The sequence below is a fragment of the Carettochelys insculpta genome, chromosome 4, assembly GCF_033958435.1.
Source record: "Carettochelys insculpta isolate YL-2023 chromosome 4, ASM3395843v1, whole genome shotgun sequence".
In the NCBI taxonomy this organism is placed as follows: domain Eukaryota; kingdom Metazoa; phylum Chordata; order Testudines; family Carettochelyidae; genus Carettochelys; species Carettochelys insculpta.
Window position 1 is genome coordinate 97,475,032 of NC_134140.1, and position 18,572 is coordinate 97,493,603.

An 18,572-nucleotide genomic window follows, 5' to 3' on the forward strand; every position below is an offset into this window, starting at 1 on the left:
TGTGCAAGAGGGCTATGCGGCTTTTCAAGCGGGCGTGCAGATTGCACTGGATGTGGCGGACACAGCGGCCTGCGCTGTGGCCACTGCAGTGGTAATGCGGAGAGAGTTGTGGCTTCACACATCCGGCATTCCAAAGGAGTTACAGGTCAAAATTGCAGACCTCCCCTTCGACAAAATAAAATTGCTGAATCGACCGACTCAGTCCTACACTTGAGCAAAGATTCCAGAGCGACACTTCGGACATTGGGGATATATACCCCACCGTTCAGAAGGAAGAAATTTTATCCTCAGCAACGCCGTTATGGTTACCAACAGCAATGTACCCAATTTCAACAGGGGTATGGTCAGGGACATCATCAGCAAACGCACTATAAGGGCCCTTGGCGCCAGCCTCAGCAGGGCAACGCCTCCGCAGGGCAAAGTGCAAGACAGCAAGTTTGACGGGTATGTTGAGGGCCGCGAAGCCAAGACCGTACCTCAGTGCCAATCTCAGTACATGTTCCATCACCGACTCAAGCCATTTTACCCACAATGGAAAAGCATCACGTCGGACAAGTGGGTATTGGAGATTGTAAACACGGGATACACGATCCCCTTCCAGTCTTTACCTCCACCAAATCCTCCGACCGTACCCCTTCTCAGAGACCCCTCTCACCTACCGGAATTAAGGTGGGAGGTGGACCACCTCCTATTCATAGGGGCGGTGGAGAGAGTACCGGAACAATTTCAAGGCAAAGGGTTCTACTCCAGGTATTTTCTGATGGAAAAGAAGACAGGAGGGTGGAGACCCATTTTGGATTTACGCGCACTGAACCAGTACCTACGCAAACAGCGCTTCAAAATGACTACAATGGCTTTAATAATCACGGCACTAGACCATGGCGATTGGTTTGCAGCCCTCGACTTACAGGATGCGTATTTTCATATCGCAATTCATCCAGCCCACAGGCGTTTCCTCCGGTTCCTTGTGGGCACAGATCATTTCCAGTACAGAGTCCTCCCATTCGGACTCTCTTCAGCACCCAGAGTCTTCACCAAGACCTTAGCGGTGGTGTCAGCATATCTGCACAGACAGGGAGTTTTCATTTTCCCGTACCTGGACGATTGCCTGCTAAAGGGAACTTCCCGGGCGGAGGTGTTACGGATGATGCACATCACCACAAAAACATTTACCTCACTGGGCCTCATCATCAATTTCTCAAAGTCAAAGACCGACCCCACGCAAAATATAGAGTTTATAGGGGCTCGGATAGACTCAGTCACGTCAAGGGTGTATTTACCCGAGGCTCGTTTTCGTGCCATCGAATCTCTCGTACAACTACTAACGTACAGCCCCACTGTTCCAGTTCTCACGTGCTTACAACTGTTGGGGCATATGGCAACCACCACGTTTGGGGTGCAAAACGCCAGGCTGCATATGCGAGGATTGCAGCATTGGTTGGCAACTGTATACAAACCCTCAATCCACACCGTCCACAAGAGGGTGTCACTTACAACAGAGGCACGAAGCTCGCTAACATGGTAGGGAAACCCCAAGACTGTCCTAACAGGGGTGCCCTTCTGCCAACCGCAAATTACTGTGTTCATTACAACACATGCCTCCCATATGGGATGGGGGGCTCACATGGACAACAAAACCACTCAAGGATTATGGTCCCCCGCAGAGAAGACACTGCACATAAACATATTAGAGCTCAGGGCAGTGTTCAATTCGTGCAGGCATTTTCACAATTATCTGCACGGAAAAATAGTCGGTGTGAATACCGACAACACCACCACGTTTTATATAAACCGACAGGGGGAGCCAGGTCTCGTACGCTTTGTGCGGAGGCAGTCCGACTCTGGAACTGGTGCACCGCCAACAATATAATCATAAAGGCTTCATACCTACCGGGGGTCCACAACATCAAGGCGGACCAACTCAGCAGACACTTTGCGCCCACTCACGAGTGGCAGATCCATTCAGACCTACTTCACCAGGTGTTCCGCAGATGGGGTTTTCCCCAAATCGACTTGTTTGCCACCCGAGAAAACAAGAAATGTCCCCAATACTGCTCCAGAGCGGGCATGGGACAGGAGTCTTTGGGGGACGCCTTCATGATCCCATGGAAGGGCCCTCTACTTTATGCATTCCCTCCCACGACACTTATACACAAGGTCTTGGAGAAGGCCAGAAGGGAGAAAGCACGCATGATACTCATAGTCCCAACCTGGGACCGGCAACAGTGGTTCCCATTGCTCTTGCCCATGGCTCAACATTGGCCGTTTCCCCTACCAACAGTACCGGACATTCTCACTCAGGCTCGGGGGTCAATACCGCACCCGCACCCAAAAAGACTTCGGCTACAAGCATGGCTAATCCATGGCTAAGCACCTTAGAGACTACATGCTCAGAGGGAGTACAACAAGTCCTTGAATGTAGTCGGAGAACTTCCACCAGAAAGACTTATCAGCACAAATGGTTGCGTTTTTCCGAATGGTGTTCCTCCAGGCAACTAGTACCCCAGGACGCCACCATACCTACGATTCTGGATTATTTGCTACAACTCAAACAAAATGGACTTTCGCTATCCTCTATAAAGGTGCATCTGGCGGCTATATTAGCGTTTCGGCATGAAGAGGATGGATCAACCACATTTGCCCATCCTGTTGTCTCGCGTTTCCTAAAGGGGTTGGTGAATCTGTACCCCCCTTGGAAACCAATACCGCCGTCATGGAGTTTAGACCTAGTTCTACACACCCTCTTGGACCGCCCTTTGAACCATTGGCTACGGTCCCCCTTCAACTACTTACTATTAAAACGACTTTCCTCCTGGCAATCACGTCAGCTCGCAGAGTGAGCGAACTCGTGGCCATAACGTCCACACCACCCTGCACGATCTTCTCAAAAGAAGCGGTGGTCTTACTATTACACCCAGCCTTCGTTCCGAAGGTCTCTTCAGACTTTCATATCAACGAACCAGTAGTGCTGCCCTCGTTCTATCCTAAGCCTCACAACTTAAATGAAGAGGCACGGTTGCACTTACTTGACGTAAGAAGGGCACTGGCCTTCTACATCGATAGAACTAAACCTTTCTGGAAAACGGACAGACTCCTGGTGTCCATTGCATCCAGGTCAAAAGGAGAAGCGCTATCTTCACAGAGGATTTCAAATCACATTGTGTCTTGCATAAGACTGTGTTAACGAGATTTGCAAGACTCCTCTGCCAGTTCCACCAAGAGCCCACTCTACTAGGGCGATGGTGGCGTCAACGGCCTTCTTCAAAGGCATCGCGCTGAGAGATATCTGCAGAGCGGCGACGTGGTCTTCCTATGACACCTTCACCAAGCAATACGCCATGCACAGGATGCTTGATGAGGATACACGCCTGTCAACAGCAGTCCTTTCATGGGCAAGCTGCACATAAATCGGGTACCCACCTCCTTTTTCGGGGGGGGTGGGTTACTGCTGGGTAGTCACCTACTGTGGAGCACCCACAGGGACCACTCGAAGAAGAAAGAGAAGTTATTCACCTGTGTAGTAACGATGGTTCTTCGAGATGTGTCCCCTTTGGTGCTCCACTACCCACCCGTTCCTCCCCACTTCGGAGCTCTGTTTATGTGTTTTTCAGGGGCGTCCGGAGCGGTTGATCAGGAATTGGCGGGGACCGGATTGTGCACATGACCGTAAGCGTGCGAAGAGCCGATGCGCATCGGCGCATGCGTGACCTGAAGGAGACTGCTGAAGATTTTCCAAGCTGCAGCGCCGGGACGAACCCGACGCCTACTGTGGAGCACCCACGGGGACACATCTCGAAGAACCATTGTTACTACACAGGTGAGTAACTTCTCTTTTTTTGGGGTCAAGGGCCACTGACTCAAGAAAAAAAATCAGTCAGCCACACACAAACAGACCCTCACTGACCTAGTCCCCAAGTGAGAAGGAGGGGGAAAAACCCTCACAGGCGTGACCCCCAACTCGGAAGCAGGGAAAAGACACTCCCCTCACTCCTCGTGAGCTCCAGCCCCATGTGCAGAGGCTCAGGGCTTGCCCCAGGGCTAGATTAACTCTTCTGGGGCTCCAAGCTAGGCTGGAGATAGAGTTGCAGAGTCTGGGCAGGAGGTAGCATGCAGGAGCAATCAGAGGTGTGGGGTTCTGAGCAGGAAGGAAAGTACAGGAGCAGAATGGGGATGTGGGGTCTAGATGGCGGTGCAGGAGCAGGATTCAGGAAGAGGGGTAGTGGTGTGCAGAAGCAGGGTGGGTGTGCAGGATCTGGGTGGGAGAGCGGGTGTGGAGTCTGGGTGGAACCAGGCGGGGTGCTAGATCAGGGTGAGGGCCTGGGATTTGGGTGGCATGGGGCAGGTGGACTGTGGGGCCTCTATGGCACAATTCCAGGGGATGAATGGCAGCACGTCTTTGCTTAGTTCTGTGTGCTGCAGGGAAATGTTCCCTGCAGGCACCACGTGCTGTCGCTCCCAGTGGCATGATTCTTCACCAGTGGAAATGACGGCACAGTGCTTGCAGGAAGTGCTTTCCTGCATCACACAGAGCTGCTTCCTTTCCCCTGCCAGACAGCCCAGCCACCACGTGTTGACTGAGTCTGCAAGGGTTAGTGCCCTCCTCACCCTGTGCAGCAGGGATCCATGACTGGCACACAAGTGGCAGTTCACACCACTGTGTGTGTGGGGTGGGGGGGTGGGGGTAGAAAGTTAAACCCTCAGGAGACAGATCAAGCCACACTGAAGGCCATACTAAAATCTGTGTTACACAAGTCTAGGTTTACAGTGCTTCACAAATTCTGAAAAATCAGTAGTAATGACATTCTCTAGGAAATAATAATATATTTTTTTCCATTACCATTCAAATCATGCTTGCCCTTAGCCAGAGCCTTTTCTTTTTTAATGTAAATCAAAGGGAGAATTGCAATTTAAACACTTCCTTTTCTTAATAAATAAAATACATTTATTTCCAAAAAGTGTGTGTGTCAAATCCAGAAAGATTCAGGTCAGGGGACAAGGTTCCTCTGCTGTTTACTTCATGTAGAAGCTGCACAGCCTCCAACAGTTGTTCCTGTCTTCATTGTGTTTATTTTGAGTTCCCTCTGTCCTTTTCACAACATTCCTGTGCAACAGGCTGTTTACAGTGCTAACATAGCTTTTGATCCCTTTACTAGGGCCTGAGGGGAATGGAGCTAAGGTAGCCTTGGCTATGTCTACACTAGCTCCAAACTTCGAAATGGCCATTCAAATGGCCATTTCGAAGTTTACTAATGAAGCGCTGAAATGCATATTCAGCGCTTCATTAGCATGCGGGTGGCCACAACGCTTCGAAATTGATGCAGCTCATCCCAACGGGGCTCCTTTTCGAAAGGACCCCGCCTACTTCGAAGTCCCCTTATTCCCATGAGCAGCTCCTTTGAAAAGGAGCCCCATTGGGATGAGCCGCTCGGCGGTGAGCCGCATCAATTTCGAAGTGCCGCGGTTGCCCGCATGCTAATGAAGCACTGAATATGCATTTCAGTGCTTCATTAGTAAACTTCGAAATGGCCATTTGCTAGTGTAGACACGGCCCTTGTTACTTTAGACGTTTCTTTTCCACCTCTTTATCAGCCTGGGCTGATGTGTTATTTTAAACCAGCCAACCAGCCTGATAGACTAACTATGCCCAAAAGCTTCTTCAAGGGTAATTATTTAATAGATGAATAATCAGAATGCAGGGACTCCTGTTTGTATCCTCCCCTCTGTCACAGTTGTACATTATGCATGATGTTATTAATACTTGCAGCTGCAGAGTAATATTATAGCATCTTGATTGAATTACAAAACTTCTTAAGAATGAACTCAACTGCAAAATTATTTCTTTACAGAAAGTGATTTTGATCAGGTTGCTCAAGGAAACATTGACCAGGTTGCTGTTCTAACAATCAACACTCTTTTTTTTGTCTTCTTGTTTGTTTTTGCTGTTTTTGAAACGTAAGTCAGCCAGTTTTCTCCTGTTACTCATTAATTAGTGTTTATCAAGTGTTTTTAAAGATAAAGGCTTTTCAGTTGCACTCATTACTGTAACTTGAATGCTTCACAAATATCCCACCCTACCAAAAACAAGACCTAATTAAAATTGAGTTGTGCTATACTTTCCATGTAGTACACTACATTAATTTAGCATGTATTTTAACTATGTATTACTTTTAAAATACTTGCGTAACTTTTGAATGGAACGTAAACCCAAATTCCTGAACATTTGTGTTTAATTAAGATTTAACATGAGTTGAGATGTAAACCCAGTATCCACCTTAGATTTCAATAGAGGTAATTCTTTCTAGCAAATCTCCTGAAAAAGAAATAATTTTTTCAGCTGGCTACATTGTCCTGTACTACTTTTCCTAAAAATTGTGTGGGCTTGTAATACATAGTGCAGTCTACATCAGACTTTATATATAAAAGAATCACTTCAACCACTACTGAAAAAAGTCCTTTGCTATTCTTTAGGATTGAAGTATCTAGCAATGTTAAATAAGAGATGTGACTGCTGTATATAAATATAAATTTTTTTAAAAAATAAGTCAGTACTTAATAGGGGGATTTCATAGAGTCAAAAGAGAAAATAAGAATTCTCATGTAAAACAGATGTACATTTATCTCTTGTACATTAAAATTGAACTAAGGCAAATATGGGTGATTTTTTTTTAATGAATATATGTGCAATAGAATTCTGAGGTTCTTAAGTTTTTGTTTTTTCACTTGTGCTGGCAAAGGTTGGGAATATTACATAGAAACAGAATTGCAAAGCATAATTTTGAAGCAGATAGTGTCTAGGCCTTTTTGCTCAATCAGAGATTACAACAGTGAAGATCATTTGGTGGAGTGGAGTAAAAGTGAGGGAAAGAGAAGAACTAAACGAGAGGGATTTCAGTGAGTGAACATCTGTTTTATGCCACTGGCAAAGGGCTGGTGAATGCAACATAATGGCCAAATTTTCTTCACTTTGTGAAAGGAAATAAATGCACATATCCCATTAACATTATATACAGCTGTATAGCTAAACCTTGAACACCACAAATAAGTGACTATTTCAGCCTCAAATATTTCTCTCTTACATGCAAAGGACCAGATTTTTCCTCTCTACTGTGTGTGTGTTGTATGCCACCATGAATCCATTTAAATAAATTATATTACATCAATGTAGGTTCGATATAATGAGTTGAAAGTCAGGCACATAGAATTTGTGTTGTAAGTAATGCATCACAGAATGATGATATAAACAGCATACATATTCTTGGCTGTTTGTCAGGAGAGAGGACTTCTGTATGACCATATACGATTGTATAGATAATAAATATATGGATGCTGCTATGCAGGTTTTAATAATGTCACTTTTGTCCTGCCTAGCATAGCTACTCCATTGACAATGGATATGTATTCCTGGACCAGGAAAGAAGCAGTTTTTTATAATGGAATAATCCTTGGTGCAATTGGCATTGAATCAGTCATTGTCTTCATGGTGGTTCAAGTAGTTTCTAAGAAGTAAGTAATTCATCAGGTTTTTGCTCCTGTTACCTTAATGCAAACAGACAGGAAAATGTTTGTCTTCATAAAAGCCTGGGGGAACTTTAAATCAAATCTTCGTTATCCAAATCAAATTCTGCTCCCCTTAATTTAGCAAATATTAGAAATACTGGGTTACAAGAGGACCTCAGGATCATGTCATCCATCCTCCTGCCGTGAGTGGAATTAAGAATATACCTAGACCATCATGGATAGTTGTCTAACTTGTTCTTAAACACCTCCAAGAAGTGGAATTGCACAACCTCCCTAGAGAACTTGTTCCAGTTTTGAACTATCTTTTTGTAGTTCTCTTGCTGAGTAAATGTGCCAAATTATGTCAACCAAATAATTCCACTTAAGTAATTGGAAATAGTCACATGAATAAAATGTACATTGTGTGTAGTAGATTATTTTTAGATATTGCTTTAGAAAGCAATATTTGGTCATGAATATGTATTATGTAATTTTAGTTTTATTAAACAGGACTGGTGAGCGTGCTGTACTCTTTGGAGGCCTAGTGATCATCTTGGTTGGATTCTTCATCCTGTTACCATGGGGAAAACAATTACCAAATATCCAGTGGGAAGGTATGTTTATAAATAATGCTAACCTATGCTCTATGTATTTCATTGACATATTTTTAAACAGCATTCCTTTTTTAATTTCCAGATGTAAAGAATAATACTCTTCCCAGAATCATCTTCAGTGAAATGCTTACACCTTTGTGGAAGTTCCAAACACAACTATCATCTAATTACACAGTAGAACCAACAGGATGTTCTATTGTGCAGCCCTGGTGCCTGTACACTCCTGTGATCCACCTCGCACAGTATATCACCTCTGATATACTGATAGGATTGGGCTATCCAGTCTGTAATGTCATGTCCTATACTTTATACTCTAAAATTCTAGGACCAAAGCCTCAGGTAAGCATGAAAACTAGGGAATTTGTTCCGATGTTGCTGCTAGAGGAATGTGTAAACTTGATGGCATCATTTGTTCCATTGGTCTTCAGATCAGCTCAAAACTGCTTTGTTGGTTATGGGATGAATCCTCTTTTTTGACATTTAAAAACAATAAATGAATTTGCCTTTCAACTTTTGAAGCTCTTTATCAATATACATATTTAAAACATCTGCTAAAGGTAATTTTTAAAAGGAAAGTTGAGAAAGAAAATTGTTAGATCATTCTGGTCTATAAATGAAACTTACCCATGATGCAGAATTTCACCCAATAATTCCTGCATGAGACCTTTATCTTGTGCTTGGACTTGAGCATATTTTTAAAAATAGCATCAATCTTGCTTTTGTGTCACATCTAGCTCAGTGGTGTTCCAGTCCATTTAGGGATGCTAAGATTATAGAAATAATAAGTGGTGGACAATCCAACAACTCCATAGATAAGCTTTTCTTGATTATCTTCACTCTTAAAAATTTGTACCACATTTACCTAGTTTCAGCTGCCATGCATTGGTGGTGGTGTTTTTTTGTTTTTGTTTTTTTGGTAGCAAAAAGCCTTCCAGTGTCAAAAATCTTCTCTCTGTGTAGATATTTCTGTATTAAGCTAAACAAGAAATTTAAGAGGTGATTTGTTCACAGTCTAAAGTCTGTCTTTTACTGTAAGACAGGCTTTTATGTCCTCTAACAATTCTTCTGGCTCTCTTTGAGCCCTTTTCAATTCTTCAGTATTTTTTAAAATGTGATTTCCAGAACTGGACCCATTATTTTAGTAATTTTCTTGCAAATGTTGTAAGCAGAGGAAATACCACCTCTCTGCTCATCATTTATATTGAATATACATCCAAAATCTTGTAAGCCCATTTTTGTCAAAGCATCAGCTCATGCTTAGGAGTTACTCGCCATGGACCTTAAGCTCTTCACAGAGGTACTGGTTTCCATGATAGTGTCCCATCCTTTATATAAGACTTTTCTTTTTTTTGTTCTGAAATGTGTGTTGATAGTTTACTTCCATATATCAAATTTATTTTACTAAGGGAACTAAAGATTCATTGCTCTTAAGGACAAAGAATTAAACAGAGTTAGATCTTAGGGATGTTAATGATGAGGCTTACCCATTATGGTTAACCAATAGAGGTAGAATAACCCTGCCAGCCTGACACAGGCAAGGGATTTTTCTAGCCCTGCAGAGCCACCGCAGGTGGCAGAGTACTCCAGTGCAGTTGGAGCAGTCCCCCCATCTGCAGTGACCTGGTGCTGGGGAGGCCACTCCAGCCCAGCCAAGCTGGGATGGCCCTCCTCACTGCAGACAGGCTGCTCTGTATGGGCTGGAGCACCTGCTCCCGGGTCACCTGCGAAATAATTTCGAAATCACTTAGCTGTCTACACTATATGCACATGCTATTTCGAAATGATCTCAAAATAGCGGGTACGTTATTTGAAAACTGGTAACCCTCAATGCAAGAGGAATAACACTTATTTTGAAAGGCACTACTAAGACACAGAATAGCACGATTTGGAAATAGGCCATACTGGGCTCCAGTGGCACTATTTTAAATAGCATTTCTGGAGCCACAAGCTAATTTGAAATAGCTGTGTGCTATTTTAAAATGTGTTTTGTCTAGTTATGTTTATTTCAAAATACTTTATTTTTAAATGGGGCTGCAGTATAGTCATAGCCTGTATGTTCTTCATTACAAATAATAAATGCTTTTACAAAGTGCATTGTACTCTGGGCATCTAATTCTGCCTAATCTTTTATTGCTTAAAAACAAGTCAAGCACATATGCTAATAGTCCAGTTAGTCTTTTCTTGCTTATTTCAGTACATGATCTATTAATGAAAATTAACACAATTTTTCTATTATTAAATAGCAGTTCTTCAATCTTTTTCAGGGTGTCTACATGGGCTGGTTAACTGCCTCTGGAAGTGGAGCACGTATACTGGGCCCAGTGTTTGTGAGCCAGATATATACACGCTGGGGGCCACGTTGGGCATTCAGCTTAATCTGTGGAATAACTGTATTTTCTCTCTTTCTACTGGAAGTAACGTACAAAAGACTTATTGAATTTTCTGTCCGATATGGAATGATGCAGGAGTAATTTTTAGCTATGTAAAATGAAAGGGTGTCTTGCTATAAGCCTATACAGCTGTACTTGTGACTGAGCAGTATAACCTGTGAAACATGTAGGATAGCATGCATGTTATCCTTTTAATGATCACATTCTTTCTTGATAACAAAAGGGAAAAGCGATGTTTGATCAAACTAGGGTAGTGAATGCTGAAGTTTATAGTTGACAACTGTAAGACTTATCCATTAAATGGAATGGCAGTTGTGAGCCCTAGTTATAGGAATATAGTGGCTGTGTTGTAAGCACATCCTTTAAGAAAATTAAAAAAAAAAACTTGATTCTATGAATCAGGAATACAGTTCACTGAGCCTTGTGCACTTTGTATCAATACACCTACCTCTAATTAATGTACACATGACCTGCAGTTTGTTTTAACAGATTAATCAACAGTTAATGGGAAAAATATTGTGTTCTGAAAAGACTGCTGTAGTTTGCAAAATAAATACTTATGGAAACAATTAAAAATAATCAATATTGAATGATTTAAGCTGAAATACAACTGAGGCTGATTTTTTTCACAGGAACATCTGAGCTTGGTTTCTAATTCCCATTGACTTTTAATGGGTATTGGGTATTTAACTTACATTTTTCTGTGAAATACTAGTCAAATGTTACCTGCATATCACTTAAGTCCTAGAATGATTGTGTAATTATATAGTAAAGTTAGGGAAAAAAATCAAATCAGATTCACTCATGGATAGGAGTTACACATTCTAGACTGTATTTCAAAGAAAAGATTATCTTCCTTTAGCTGAAGTTAAAGCCTTGGTTGCTCTTGAATGTTAACTGTATCCTGATTTTCAGTATTAAATGTGTAACAACATATCTATGGCCCACCATTAGAACATGCTGACCACTGAAGTAAAAGTTGTTATAAATGCTAACTGAACGTTCTAACATTTGCACTTTCTCTGCAGAATCAAAAGCATTTAAAATAGAAAAGGATGTTGCTCCCACAAAAAAACTCTATAATGCAGAATAGGACACTAAGCATTGCAGCACAGATCAGCTAAATTAATAAAAAAAAAAAAAAAACCTATTAATGCTAAGCATCATCTTTAGAGGGAAGAACTACAAAATGATGATTAAGTTCCTCTGATCAGAGGGCAACAAATTCCAATCCTTTTTTCCAACTGAAGCTAAGTTATGGCTTTCGAAGAGGAATGGTGAATACTATTAAACTATTAATTCAGTTAAATCACTTACGGTGTATGTTGTGGCTAATAAAATTACAGCAAGCAGTACACAGGCGGTGTTCTTTTGGGCTGTGGGCAATAAACCTGAAGCATAACTTTTAGCAGGTTCTGTGGGAAATGTCCAAGGATGTTTTCTATTTAACTTTAAATTCAACTCACCAGCCTCTTTATAAAACATGAGTTAGAAATGGGTAACTTTATAGAACACTCTGGCTCCTTCCTTTGAAATCAGAAGAAAATGAGCACTGTAGTAGCTCCTAACCATACCAGCATACTATATCCCTTTCAGGAGTTTGATTTGTCTTGCATACCCTAAAGCTTCACTTTAACTACCTGCTTATAAAATCAAACGTAGGTGTGGCAGCATACCATTACTGAAAGGTTGCTTACTTTCTTTTTACTATGACTATAAATCAATTTGAATATACTGTACTCTCTTTTGTGTGTATTGTACAGAACAGTCATTGTCGAGATGAAATTTTATTATGTACTGATTTCACACATGCTTCATGTAGCCTGTCATAAGACTATGAAAGTTTCCAGGTGACTTGATGTACCCCCAGAAAAATCTGTTTACCCCCCAGCAATAAACTTGTGCTAGATTGTGAATCACATTTAGAGCATTCTTGCTGTAAGATGGTGTTAATAGGCCTGCCCTGTACATTCACTAAACATCCAAGTTCTGTCCAAAGTAAGGATGGCTGTAGTGTCTTGATATTTCAGAAAATACGTTGCCAGTTTTATAAATCAGTTGCATTAGTTCTTTAAACTTTTCCCCTTAGGACATCTGCCTACAGGTGGATACAGCTACCATAAGAATATAGTATGGTTTGATTTATTTTAATAAGAGCATTAAAGAAACAGTATACACATTTTGTACTTTTGGGTTGTGTCTACTAGCATTGTGCTTTCAAGAGGCATGCAAATGAGGGAAATCAAAAATTCAGATGTGGATTTACATATCTGGTGCCTCATTTGCTTATTCTTTGGAAAGAAAAGCGATGTAGACATAGTTCTTTCAAAAGTAAACCCCATCTTTGAAAGAACCCTTCTTCCTTTTAAAAAAAAAAAAAAAGTGTTTTCAAAGATGGGGTTTACTTTTGAAAAAGCTGTGTCTACATTGCCTTTCTTTTGAAAGAATAAGCAAATGAGGCAGCAGATAAGTAAATCTACCTCATTTGCATTTTCAATTTCCCTCATTTGTATGTCTCCTTTGAAAGACAGACTTTGTAATAGTAAAATATAAATTTGTCTCTAAAGTGAAAGTTGCTGTGGCTTTAAGCATTAAGGAATACGATCTTATGCTACAGCGTGCACAACAGAATTGTTTGCTTTAGCTGTCCTATCCACGGTATGTTAACTGTTTTTGTGATCTTGAATAGTAGCAGAATGGCTGTGATTGGACGTCTTGGAGGGTGACTTTGACTTGAGTGGAAACTGAAGCAGCAACACTAAAGGAGGCTAATATACTATCTTTCCATTTTCAGTTAAAAACAATGCTTGGCAGGTCTACATTATGGGGGAAAAAGTTAATGTGAGCTAGGCACTTAAGCTGTGTCTACACTACAAAAATAACTTTGAAGTTGCTTTCTTCTAAGTACAACTTGGAAGTAAGCAACTTTGAAGTTGAGCATCTACACACCCTCTGTTTTGAAGTAGGGCACTACTCCCTTTCTGGGAATGGAAGAAGGACTTGGAAGGTGGGTTCCCTACTTCTGAGTTAACTTGGAAGTAAGGGAAAATGTGTGTAGGCTCTCTGCTGGCTACTTCAAAGTAATGCCTAACTTTGAAGTTAGCTCCTAGTGTAGATGTACCCTTTGAGTTGTTAGTAGCATAGCTCAAGCTGATGTAGCTTATATCTGCTTACCACAGGGTCCGCTCTCCTGTTTCCTCTTACTTTTCTCATTCTTGTGGAGTACCAGAGTCAACAAGGAGCAATGGGGGTGGTCAGTTTAGCATGTCTTCACTAGATGTACTCAGTCAACTTCCAGTGAGCAATCACTGGAGTGTTAATCCCACTGGTACCAGAGACCAGCTCATAGAATATTTTTTAAAAAAAAGAGAAGTGACTAAGGGCTGAGAGTTGTACAAGTTAAGAGCCCAGTATATAAAAAAGCTTCCACTATTCCCAGTAAACCCTCACCACTAAAAGGAAGATAAAGAGGAACATGATCTGCAGTTGCTCCAGTGACTTTTGCCTTGATCTAACAGGTGTTACTCCCAATTAAGAATTTTTAGGACCAAAATGTAAGTTGCAATAGAGGTAGGCTGAGTGTTGGAAAGTACATTTCCTAATACTTAGAAATAGTAGATTTAAGTTTTTTTGTAGTATTTGGTAGAAAAGTAATATGCTTAGCCATTTAAATTGTAAGTGTCTGTTTCACAAGACCATAAATTCTGGAAGATTTGTACATTGAATGAGGAATTTAAAATGATTTCAATTATAAAAGTTCTTGCAAATAGAGAGCATGAATGTTTTGGTTAAATGTAAAGCTTAGGGATAGATACAAGTAGACGATTAAAACCTGTTCTCTAGAGCACAAGTACCCCACACACATCTTTTAATCAAAAGGCTAATTGGTTTGTTTTGCTGTTCACCACAATGAACTGAATTAGTTTCAAGTTTTGAAATGTAACAGATGCGTAAAACTATAAGGCAGTTAACCATCCTTCATTGAAGGATATCTATTCAGTGCATGAAAACAAAAAGCAGTCAAGTAGCACTTTAAAGACGAGCAAAATAATTTATTAGGCGATGAGCTCTCGTAGGACAGACCCACTTCTTCAGACCATAGCCATACCAGAACAGACTCTAAATATTAAGTTACATAAGAACTTGAAGATATTTTAATTTCATGAGTGAAGTCTTTCAAGTAATGTGTATACTGGCTAACTTAACGTGCAAGGGTTTTGTTGTTTTAGTAACACTAGGTCAAGTTTCAGATTTGGAAGCTTTTACAGGCCATCACCCTATATTGCCATATCCTCCCTTGTTCAGGTCCAAGACTGGCCAAACACACTTTCATTGTCAGCTTTAAGACTTAAATAAGTTTTAGGCTTCTAACCTCTTCCCTCAGCCACCCCACAAAAAAAGCATCTGATACACCATTTCAAGTGAAGAATGTGACTGATGATTTATACAAGTCTAAAATTATTATGTGAAATGAAGTTCTGCTCACTGTTTTATTATGTTCCACAGCTGCTTGTCAACAGTTAGTCCTAAAAGGCTGTTAATTCCATGGTGTGAAGCAACCATGAGCAAGCTCTGTTTTGGCACAGAAACTTGTACATCGGAGCACTGAAAGTTAGTACAAATTCAACTGCTTGCAGCTTTCAATTACTACGAAGTCCACAAATACTCCTTCCTTGTACTGACACTGAAAAAAAAAACACACACTTTTCCAGTGGTGGTAGAGAGGTTAAGCCATTTGTCTGTAACAGCTTTTTTTCTTCCTTTAAGATACTTCCTACTTTAAGATTTCACTTGTAAACTAAGCCTGCAACCACACTACCATGGAAGATCAACCCACTCAAGACCAACATTTCAGGGTTTTGTTTCACATGTATCACAGAATCACAGGGCTGGAAGGGACCTCAGGTGGTCATCTAGTCCAGCCCCCCTGCTTCAACCAGGATCAACCCCTACTAAGTCATCCCAGCCAGGACTTAAAAACCTCAAAGGATGGAGAATCTACCACTCCTCGAGGCAACACATTCCAATGCTTCACCACCCACCTGGTCAAGTTTTTCCTAATATCTAACCTACACCACTGAGAACAATTTCTCACCCTTCTCTTTAGAGCTCCCCATCAGGAAGTTGAAGGCTGCTATTAAATCACCTCTTAAGTCTTCTCTTCTGTAAACTAAACAAGCCCAAATCCCTCAGCCTATCCTCATAGGTCTTCTGCTGCAGACGCTTAATCATTTTTGTTGCCCTTCGCTGAACCTGCTCTAGCAAATCCACATCCTTTTTATACTGGGGGGTCCAAAACTGGACACAATATTCCAGATGTGGCCTCACCAGTGCCAAATAAAGAGGAATAACTACTTCCCTAGATCTGCTCAAAATGCTCCCCCTAACGCACCCCAGTATGCCATTAGCTTTCTTGGCTACAAGGGCATACTGTTTACTCATATCCAGCCTTTCATTCACCATAACCCCTAGGTCCCTTTCCATCATACTGCTGCTGAGTCAGTCGGTCCCCAGCCTCTAACAATGTTTGGGATTCTTCCGCCCCAGGGCAGGACTCTACACTTCTTATTCAAACACATCAGATTTCTTTTGGCCTAGTCCTCCAATTTATCCAGGTCCCTCTGGATTCTCTCTCTACCCTCCAACGTATTTACCTCTCCCTAGTTTTGTGTCATCTGCAAACTTGCTGAGGGTGCAACCCAGTCCCTCATCCAGGTCATTAATAAAGATTTTGAACAACACCGGCCCCAGAACCGAGCCTTGCAGCACTCCGCTTGAAACAGACCTCCATCCAGATATTGAGCCATTGACCACTACCCGTTGGGCCTGACCATCAAGCCACCTTTCTATCCATCTTATAGTCCAAGGATCCAATCCATATTTCCTTAACTTATGGACAAGAATGTTGTGGGAGACCGTATCAAAAGCCTTGCTGAAGTCAAGGTATATCACATCCACTGACTTCCTCATGTCCACAGAGCTTGTTATGTCGTCATAGAAGTTGATCAGATTGGTGAGGCAGGACTTGCCCCTGGTGAATCCATGTTGGCTACTTTTGATCACTTTCCCCTCTTCCAAGTGCTTCAAAATGGATTCCTTGAGGATTCCCTCCATTATTTTCCCAGGGATTGAGGTAAGGCTGATGGGTCTATAGCTCCTTGGATTGTCCTTCTTTCCTTTTTTAAAGATGGGCACTACATTTGCCTTCTTCCAGTCATCCGGTATCTCCCCCGATTTCCAAGAGTCTTCAAGGATAATGGCCAAAGGTTCAGCAATGACCTCTGCCAATTCCCTCAGTAGTGTGGGGTGCATTAAATCCAGACCCATGGACTTGTGCACATCTAGTTTTTCTAGATAGCTCAGAACTTGTTTCTTCACCACAGATGGCTGCCCTCCACCCTCCCATACTGCATCATCTAGGACCATCATTGGGAAGTTGACTTTGTCCGTGAAGACTGAGGCAAAAAAAAGCATTGAGTACTTCAGCTTTCCCTGCATCATCTGTCACTAGGTTACCTCCCTCATCCAGTAATGGCCCCACACCTTCTCTGATAACCTGTTTATTGTTCACATGCCTGTAGAAACCCTTCTTGTTACTCTTCACATCCCTTGCCAGCTGCAGTTCCAATTGTGCTTTTGCTTTCCTGATTACTGCCTGGCATTCTCCAGCCGTATGTTTATACTCCTCCTTAGTCAACTGTCCTCGTTTTCATTTCTTGTAAGCATCCTTTTTGAATTTAAGCTGACTAAGGATTTCCCTGTTAAGCCAAGCTGGTTGCCTACCATGTTTGCATTTCTTACTACGCAGCGGGATTGTTTGTTCCTGTGCCTTCAGTAAGACTACTTTAAAATACTTCCAGTTCTCTTCAACTCTTTTCCCCTTCATCTTCGTTTCCCAAGGGATCCTGCTCATCTGGTCTCTTAGGGAGTCAGTCTGCTCTTCTGAAATCAAGGGTCTGTATGTTACTGCTCACCCTTCTTCCTTTCATCCGGATCCTGAAATCTACGATCTCATGGTCGCTGCAGCCCAGGTTCCCTCCCACTTCTATTTCTTCTACTAGTTCTTCCCTGTTTGTGAGCAACAGGTCAAGTTGCGTGCAGCCCCTGGTCGGTTCCTTCAGCACTTGTACCAAGAAGTTATCCCCAATAGTTTCCAAAAACTTCCTGGATTGTCTGTGTGCTGCTGTATTGGTCTCCCAACAAATGTCCGGATGATTAAAGTCTCCCATGAGAGCCAGGGCCTGTGATTTGGAAGCTTCACTAAGCTGCCTGAAGAAAGCCTCATCTATCTCCTCTCCCTGATCTGGCAGCCTGTAACAGACACCAACTACATCACCTCTGTTACTTCCACCTCTAAGCTTAACCCAAAGACACTCAACTGGATTTTCTCCTTCCTCATACTGGAGCTCTGAGCAATCATACTGCTCCCTCACAATGCATTTGTGGGTCAAAGTTGACCCCTAAACTCCTCATGAGAGGCCATGAATAAGGAAGGTTGATGAAACAGTCCCATTGCCCTTCCTCCATGTAGGCAGACAAAGTTTACTGCCGATAAGTCAACATTAGCTATGCAATTAGCAAAGCTAAAATTACATATCAGTGGTAAACTATGTCTAGTGAGGACATTGCCTTGAGTCTAGACACTTTCTGTATCTTAGTCAGAAATTGCTGAAAGATTGAGCAGTAGGTTCTTGCTCTGACCTATGCAATGAGTACTTCGTTTTTAAGGATCCATTGACTATTTTAAAGAGTGCTGTTTTTTTAACTTATAATTGTTTGCCTAAGATGCCAGCTAGAAGTAAAGTGACTACCAAAGTATGTTTAGACTTTAAGCAACTTGTCTGAATTGTGGAGAGAAAAAAAAGTACCATTTTTTAACTACAGAACTATACTGCAAAAGGTAACTAGCATGGTACTTACATTTCTGAATATTGTCTCCCTGTATCAAACTTAAAAAAATTCACCACCAAAGCTGGCCAAATACAGAGGTGACCTATGCCCAAATGAAGTATAAGTTAGGCATAACGATCCTATTGTGAAACAAGTAGTCCTACAACACCTTAGAAATTAA

At 41.8% G+C, this 18,572-nt stretch overlaps 1 protein-coding gene across 2 annotated transcripts in view; it reads left to right on the forward strand.

The window, feature by feature from the left end:
• Window positions 1–12,694, forward strand: part of MFSD8 (major facilitator superfamily domain containing 8) — a 28,647-nt gene extending 15,953 nt beyond the window's left edge. Inside the window, exons 8-12 of one of the 2 annotated variants that reach the window (XM_074993317.1) lie at window positions 5,847–5,952; window positions 7,369–7,503; window positions 8,008–8,111; window positions 8,194–8,450; window positions 10,376–12,694. In XM_074993317.1, coding sequence (XP_074849418.1) covers window positions 5,847–5,952; window positions 7,369–7,503; window positions 8,008–8,111; window positions 8,194–8,450; window positions 10,376–10,582 — 809 coding nt within the window. In that variant the 3' untranslated portion in view covers window positions 10,583–12,694. The remainder of the gene's footprint in view (window positions 1–5,846; window positions 5,953–7,368; window positions 7,504–8,007; window positions 8,112–8,193; window positions 8,451–10,375) is intronic. The other variant, XM_074993318.1, reaches the window with a different exon arrangement.
• Window positions 12,695–18,572: the final 5,878 nt, after the last annotated feature.